The 8249-nt window shown below is 47.0% G+C and overlaps 1 protein-coding gene across 1 annotated transcript; it reads right to left on the bottom strand.

Annotated features, from left to right (window-relative positions):
- Positions 1 to 2258: 2258 nt before the first annotated feature.
- LOC117834193 (ATP-citrate synthase alpha chain protein 2) lies at positions 2259 to 5552 on the bottom strand. The gene is made up of 11 exons (XM_034713822.2): positions 5353 to 5552; positions 4515 to 4691; positions 4178 to 4420; positions 4018 to 4069; positions 3796 to 3910; positions 3632 to 3713; positions 3381 to 3476; positions 3153 to 3254; positions 2930 to 3046; positions 2735 to 2851; positions 2259 to 2547 (listed from the first exon to the last, which is right to left on the bottom strand). Exons 1-11 carry the CDS (start codon positions 5449 to 5451, stop codon positions 2476 to 2478), a joined length of 1272 nt encoding a protein of 423 aa, XP_034569713.1. The 5' UTR covers positions 5452 to 5552; the 3' UTR covers positions 2259 to 2475.
- Between the last annotated feature and the right edge of the window lie 2697 nt (positions 5553 to 8249).

Below are 8249 nucleotides of genomic sequence, written 5' to 3'. Positions count from 1 at the left end.
CTTGAAGTTATTGTCATGGAGTTTTTCAACAAATATAGTTGGAGCTTTAGAAGAAAACTTCCTGCATAAAGAAGAGTTCTTGAAATGGTCCCTGTTCTGATTGAATGAAGGTTTTGCAAGCCTGGGTTCTACATGCCATTTGTGATTGACGTGATCATTGTTGTCACATATGACATAGTACAGCACATTGGTACATCTTGCAGCCACATGATCCTTTTTTTACATCTCGAGCATTTGATCCCCATCTTTATATCCTCCTCTTTCTTTTCTTTCTCCTCTACAGCTTTAGTCATAGTTATATCCATCACTTCCTTATCTTCATATTTGTTTTTCTGTTCACTGCCATTTGATGTCATCTTCTCTTTTGAATATGTCACTTTCTCAAATGTCCCTCCCATCTGTTCCCTGTCCTCTCACTTCTGTACAGCAGTTCCCTGAAGCCTTTCTTGCCATCTGCGCCATCCACCACGCCCTCTCATGGCCTCCCTTGAACTATCACCTCTCCGATCTCCAAAACCTAGACGCTGCCACTCTCTATCTTTCCTCTGGTTCTGATTTCTTGAGTGAAAGCTTCTTCCAAAAGCTTCACCCCTTCCACCACTGCTATCGGTCTCCTTCCCCTGTCGGCCACCTCCATATCCCTCCCTTGCCTCTGCATCTAGTGGCACCTCTGTACCCCCTCCTCATCTTGTCGCCCTACAAGTGCTGCCGCCCAGTATCTATTCATACTTCATATAGACTCCCGTTATTCTTCATCCATGTTTAAAAATCATTATCCCGTGCAGCTGCACGAGTTGATGCACTAACGCCATTGATGCAGAACGCAGGACCGTTCCATGGGCGGTCGGGCACGCGGAGGATGGGGGCGTAGCAGGAGGTCGTTCTTGCGGCGCGCGGTGATTCCAAACTCCTCGGTCATGTCCAGCTGCGCCAGATCGGCCAGGCCGGGCACCTTCCAGTAGAAGTAGTGGAGCAGAAGGCTTGCCAGGGGCACATCCTCCTGCCGGCGCTGAACGGCACGAGCTCGAAGTCGGCGCCCCTCAAGTCCACTGCCACCACGGCGTCGTCGTCCTCGAACCGCTCCGGCCGGAACTCCTCGGGGGTCTCCGCCGGGCCAGTAGCGCCCAGGCGTTCACCAGCACCGTGGTGCCGCAGGGCACGTCTTAGCCGAGCACGCGGCAGGGCTACCGGGACACCCGCGGGACCACTGACCAGCAGTGGCACCGGGACCAGTAGTCGTAGCCGACCACTTGCCACATGGGAGATACATTGTTTTCTTCTGACCATGGTGACAAATTAATTCTATTAAAATGTGTGTACCAGCTGCTCGATACCATCACCCGAAAAGCTCAGTGTACTAAACTGTGTATGTGGCAGCAATCAACAACAACATTACAACGCAATCTTGAAGGGACCAAAGAACTTGAAGGATAGCTTCTGATTAGCCCTGCTGGGTGCCAAAGAGGACTGCACATACGGCCGAATCGAAGCTTAAGGAAGAGTGGAAGACAGCATCACCCACTGAGAAAGAACGCTCTTGCCTGTTTTTTGTCAGCTTGGTGCTTCATGTGCTGTTGTGCACGGTGCATGTGTTGATGCAGAAGGGCAGACATAAGCTTTTTATCTTCCATCCAAGACAGGAGGTCAGGAGCTTGGTTGTTTGATGAAGGAGAGATGCCCAAGCTTCTGGGAGTGTAACCATACAGTGCTTCAAAAGGAGAACAACCAATGAAAGAAGTTGTTATATCAGAATTCAGCATGGCTCAACCAATCCAGCCATTTTGATGGATAGGCATGCACATAACACCTTGGAAGGTTTCTAGGCACTGGCTGATCCTTTCTGTCTGACCGTCTATTGTTTGAGGAGTAACTAGTGCTCATGTCGAGGGTGACCTTGACAAGCTTGAAAAGTTCCTTCCAGAAGTGGCTAGTGAAGATCTTGTCTCGGTCTGATACAATGGAACCTGGTAGGCCATGCAATTTGTATATATTGTCAAAGAAGGATTTGGCTACAGTGGCAGACGCGCTTGCTTGCTCTTATCGGGGCTGAGCAACACACCGGGCCGACTCCACTCTGGGCTGGCAACACGCATGCTTGGGATGATGGGCCGAGTAGAGCGACGAGGCCCAGCTCCCGTTGCTTCATCTGTTGTCAGACGCTGCACAGCTTGCTGCTGAGTAGCAGGCGCCCTGACATCCACTTGACAGGGCCATTTCATTGCATTGCAACTCAGTGTCATTCATAATAAAAGCACACATAAACTGGACCTTGAATTTATTATTCCATCACACAATAGTAATTTCTTTGCAGTAACGACCTATAAAAGTTTCATTCAAACAAATCCTCTCGCTACAACATATCTGAAACAAAAAGAGAACAATAATCATGTGTGGTTAACTACTGCAACTACACCCTCCATCCCTCATTTATGTCGAGTGTTTGCAGATCCCAAACTACCCAGAGCTACACTCGGACTATGCTGCAGCCATGACGCATTCAATTGCTTGTTTGCAGATTCCTGTCATCGTCGCTTCTGGCCCATACACCTGCGGTTGTTCAAACATAATCAGATCATCTACGCGGACTGTGTTGATAGTGATTCACAGCTACCAACAACAAACGGATGAACGTTCTCTTTCAGAATTACTTTCAGAGCTACAAGTTTATCATAACTGATGACAATAGAGACATGAGATTCTGTGTACGATGCTTAGGGGGTAACTAGATCAATACCTCAATTGGAACACCGAGTTCTGCACCAAGCTTACGCATTTTAGCCAGTCCAGTTTGGTAATTCGGGCCACCTCGGCGAACATAAATGTGCATCCTTGAAGCCTTCAACTTGGATTCCTGAAAGTGAATCGTGCGATGAAGAATCAGTAAGGAGAAGGTATTAGAGATGATTCTAGAGTGAGTGGTCCTATATACCTTCTCTCTTAAGGCCCGGATGATGCCATTGAATGTGGCAGCAACATCGGTGAAGTTTGCTATGCCACCTCCAATGAGAAGTGCCCTCTTGCGACCATCAGGATCAGCAGTTGCACACTGTATTGAATGTTATGGTTAACAGATGATCCTAACAGTCCCAACAAGAAGATGGTCCTAAGAAGGAGTTAAGAGCAGTGTGGTTAAGGTTGTAGTGAGTGCTTACATCAAGTACAACTCTAGCATAGTGCAGAACCTCCTCCTCGTTTGGTGCACCACTATACTCTGCATAATTTCCTAGCTCTGAAGCATATCCCAGATCTCCAACCTGGTACACAAGAGGAAAACAAAGTCAATTTCATATGCAAGCCAAATTTAGGTGAATAATGCAATAGGCATTGCAATTAAAAAGTTCTCAAGTTCAAATCAAAATTAAGATAGGAGTTCATCTTACAGTATCAGCATATATGACACTAGCACCTCCTCCAGCAACCATTGTCCAGATGCGCCCCTTTGGGTTCAAAACTGTAAACTTCAGAGAGGCGCTTGTCTGAAATAACAAGGGTGGTATATCAAATTAAGGCATAAGCCAACAAAATATACTGCAGATCCAGTATTTCTCGTGAAAACTAAAAAACTGTAAACTTTATAGGTAAGCGAATCTAAAAACAAAACAGAGAGATAAAAATAACTCTGAATCAGTACCTTCTCATCTAGTTCATGGATGAAACTTTCTGTAGCGCTGAGTACTCTTCCAAATGGTAGAGGAAATTCAATAGCTCCCCACCTGCACGATTGATAAGTAAGAGTAAATTCAAAAACCACAAGCCACAAGAAGAATTCATGTTCTAGGGAAATCCGAGGCGCACTTTTTGAAGTTCTTGAAAGCTGCTGTGTCATCTAGTTCTCCTCTCATGTCCAGAGGATATGGCTCTCCATTCACCATGGTAAATGGGTTCATCTCAAGAAATGAGAAGTCCAAGTCTGCAAAAGGAGAAGTCTTTTAAAAATGGCAAGTCAAGAAAGACTGAAATAAAGAACAACTTTTAATTTACTAAAAGAGACGTGCACTTTCTCCAAATCTATAGTACCTTGGAAGACAGCAAACACTCCTTTAATGAAGTCACCAATTTTTCCACGCGCCTAATTTCCAATTTCCAAACAGAGAGTGCAATAATTATGATTTATAAAATGCAAATATGAGATCAATCACACAAGCTAAGGAGATAAATAATGTTACGGATGAAGTACCTCCAATGGAAGGGTGGCAATCAAGGGAGCACAAGCATCCTGTGTCATTGGCTTCTCAGTCGGAAGAAAAACTGTCTTAACCTTGTCCCAGTTCTCTTCAATCTCAATTCCTCCACACTCTGAGAAGCTGATAGTGCTGCCCAGCCTCTCTGACACAATCGATAGGTAATACTCTTGATCATGGGGCACAAATGGTTCAACAATGAAGGTCGTGATTGGAGCCTTGCAGCCACCCATCTCAACCTGAAAAGCACCAATAGAGCAAGAACAGTTCCGTTCATCAAGTCCCTAAATGATGAGTGTTTCCTTCAAGGGGGGAAAACTATAGCTGAACTACCTCGACTCCCAACCGCTCCTTGACAAACTCCTTGACTTGATCGAAATCCAGGTTGAGAGCCACAAGGCCACTCTTGCCACGCTTCCCAAACAACATATCGGGCTTCACAACCAACTTTGTGGTTGACAGCCATGGCTGCTGGCTCAGAAGCTCTGCGAAGTCTGTTGATTGTGTGATCTATCAATAAGCAAGTAACCAGAATCAGTCCAACTTGTCACTGTCCAATCAGAAGTACAATAAGACTAGAATCACCCAGAGTACAATTTTATAATTCAGACCAGTTAATTAAATTACATAAACATCAAGATTGAAAAAAAGCTGAGAGTCACTATCACCGGCCTAAGGATCCAGGCTACAAAATAAGTAATAACTTAAGCAGACCTGAACAAGCAAATCACACGGCTAAGCATTCACCAGATCTAGCTAAGAAACCAGTAATTTCGCAAGACCGGTATACCTATCACAACTACCACCATCGAACTTCAGCAACAATTGCCCACATAGGTTGGATAAATAAAAAATCGCACCTTTACACGTCCCTCCTGAAAATACAATTCCTAAAGCTTGCAGCCCAGATAAACTGAATCTCCACAAGATCTTTACCGAGATCCCCTTTCTAACGCACCGCATTTTATCCAAATTAAATCCTATAAACGTCTAACATTCAGTGCTAAAATCCTAGAAAAATGCCGGTGCTTGATCCTCCGGCCGCTCATAAAAACCGGATCTTCACACCACCGCAGGTCGGATCACAACCAAACGGAGACAGATCCAAGCAGGCCCGGGATCAGGGAAATCTCTGATCGATGCGGATGTGAGAGAGAAGTGGGGCACTGACCTGGGCGGAGAGAATGGTGAGGTCGATGCCGGCGAGGCGCTTGAGGTTCTCCTTGAGGAGGCGCTTGGAGTCGTACTCCCGGATCTTCTTGCGCGCCATGGCGTTTGGACTGGGAGGAGTGGGATGGATGGTGGGCGGGGTTGGTGACTGGCGCTGGGCGTGCCGGCCGGGGTGCACGCAGTGACAGACAGGGGAAGAACAGAAGAGATGGTTATTATATAGTAGAGAGCAGGTTTTGATGTGTTAGATGGGATCTAAGTAGTGGTAAAGACAGAAAGGGACATCAATTAAACTAATAAAGCAGCACAGCAGTGGTAAATATTACAGTATTCAATTCATAATTGGTCATCAAGGTACGGTATAACTTGACATGATCTTCCAAATAGCACTCTGACCATTATGTTATATTAGTTATGACCATTATGTTATATTAGTTATGGTTATAAACTTATAATCATGGTAAAATATAATCGAATCATATCAAATTTATATTATAAAATAAAAAATTAATAGTTAAATTATTGGTTAAGAAATTGCAAAGTTTGAACCTTGAAATGTGCGTGCCTTATAAATAAAAATGGATACTCTCAGCACCCATCAGTTTCAGTTTTGTTTCCCCTCTTATAAAGTCCAAAAAATGGGGGAGAGGAAATTTCGGTTCTTGGAAAATTGAAAAGGAAAAGGAATTCTATTCAGTATCACAAGAGTCGTCGTTGTGGATGACCTGTGAGACCAAAGTAGGAAAAAACCAAGCATACAAAGATTGTGTGCATCTTTGTCAAATACTACGACCAAACATTAAACTTTGTGTTTGACCAGATGGTCGTACTGTATGCTAACCGTGGTGGTATTAAGCAGTGTTTGACCAGAACCAAATGATGGCTTCTAGCAGTGTATGCTATACAAGAGTTGAGTAGTTTATTTGTTGGGTCAAATGGCAGGCCTCATGTGTTGTGACCAATATAAAAGATGCTGCGGAACAAGGTCCAGAATAATGGTCATCAGTATGTTAACTTTTGAGAAATTGAATGGTTAGGTCCTGTTTGGATACTAGGGGTTTTTAACCCACATCGGAGTATTAAACATAGATTAATTATAAAACTAATTAATAGATGAAGGCTAATTCACGAGATGAATCTATTAAGTCTAGTCCATGATTTGATAATATGTGGTGCTACAGTAACCATTTGCTAATGATGGATTAATCAGGCTTAATAGATTCGTCTTGCGAATTAGCCCAGGACTTCTACAATTAGTTTTATAATTAACTCATGTTTAATTCTCCTAATTAGTATCCGAACATTTGACGTGATAATAGCTAAATTTTAGTCAAGGATTTAAACACACCCGCCTTAGTGAGGTGATTGGCAAGTGAAGCAAGAATGAGTTTGGTGTTTGGTGGCAGGTGCGGCGACCGACGGATGGATGGGCTTTGCTGACCGAAATGAATGAATTTGGTTTGGCGTATGATGGATGCAATGCTGGTAGCCTGCATCTGCATGCGTTAGACGACGCACCGGTCGGTCGGTTGGTGTCAGTTTGTTAGGCAGCCACGCTCAGCTCTTCTTGGTTTGTTTGCATTGTAGCCACACGCGCAACCTACACCACGCCAAACCAAAACACTGCAATGCGCGCGCGCACACACATCAACACCACCATCGGATGATCTCTACATCAAAAATGACTTTTTGCTGGTGGTTAAAACGTCACTGTGCTGGTGGGCCTAACACCCGCCAGCAATTTTAAGTCAGCACAAATGACTCTATGTGATGGTGGGTGCTCACCCATCAGCATAGTGATTTTTGGAATAATAAAAAAAGCTCATTGCTGCAGCGCCGGTCGCCCGTACGCCGCTGCCCGCGCTCATGCTCGTGCTCGTTGGAGCCCGGGAACCCCTGTGCTGCTGTTGCATCCCGCACTGCTACACGTAGTCCCGAAGAGCGCCGCCGCCGGGATGGGCCCACTCAAACTGTTGTCGGCGAGGTCAACACGGGAGAGGTACGGGAGCGCGTCGAGCATGCCGTTGTGGCGGTTCCCTCGGAGGTCGAGTGCACGGAGCTTGACGATGTGGGAGAGCGGGTCGAGCGGGCCCCGCAGGTCCGGCGACGGCAGCGCGAGCGAGGTGACGCGGCAGCCATTGGCGGAGCAGCCGACGCCTGCCCAGCCACCGGAGCCGCTCCACCCCTCCACTCCCACCGCCATCGGAGCCCCTCATGCCACCCCCTCCACTCCCGCCATCGTCGGAGCCCCTCCCATCGCCCCTTCACTCCTGCCGTCGTCAAAGCCGCCATCGCCCGCCTACCCCGCTCGCAGATCCGCCACCACCGGACTCAGATCCGCCATCGCCCGCCTGCCCCACTCGCAGATCCACCGCCGTTGTGCCTGGGAGGCCGCCCCCTGTAGAGAGAGAAGGAGTGTGCGAAGAAGAACTCACCAGTCGTCATCTCCATGGACGGAAAGAATCAGCCTCCCCCTCTGTTGTTGTCTGTGGTCGTGGATGTGGAGCTTTCTCCTCCATCGCCAGCGTGGCGGGAAAGGATGCTTCGGCGCGGCACCTTGCGCGCCATCAGATGCCGTGCGCATCCCCGTGTTGTCACCACATCACGGCCCGCAGCTATGCCCTATGCCGATCAGGGGAGGAGAGGGATCCAGCGGATGGAGGAGGAAGGAGAGGGATCCGGCAAATGGAGGAGGAAGGAGAAAAAAAGATATAGGAGAAAAAAAAGATATAGGAGGGAGAAAGGGGGCGGGGTTGGGAGAGAAGGGGGCCGGGGCCTGGGGACTTGTGCACGAGGAGATAAGATAATTGAAGGAGGACCTCACTGCTGGCCGCCAACACAGTGGTACGAATCTGTGCTGGTGGGTGCTTACGTGGTCCGCCAGCGCAGTGGACACTG

Source organism: Setaria viridis, chromosome 8, assembly GCF_005286985.2.
Source record: "Setaria viridis chromosome 8, Setaria_viridis_v4.0, whole genome shotgun sequence".
NCBI lineage: Eukaryota > Viridiplantae > Streptophyta > Magnoliopsida > Poales > Poaceae > Setaria > Setaria viridis.
This window is presented reverse-complemented; position numbering and strand designations above follow the sequence as displayed.

Excerpts from the sequence above, each read along its gene's own strand:
- LOC117834193 (XM_034713822.2), bottom strand. The coding sequence starts at position 5,451 with ATGGCGCGCAAGAAGATCCGGGAGTACGACTCCAAGCGCCTCCTCAAG. Across the intron at positions 4,070-4,177 it reads TTGCCACCCTTCCATTGGAG|GCGCGTGGAAAAATTGGTGA; the intron begins GTACTTCATCCG and ends ATTGGAAATTAG. Across the intron at positions 3,911-4,017 it reads AGTGTTTGCTGTCTTCCAAG|ACTTGGACTTCTCATTTCTT; the intron begins GTACTATAGATT and ends CTCCTTTTGCAG.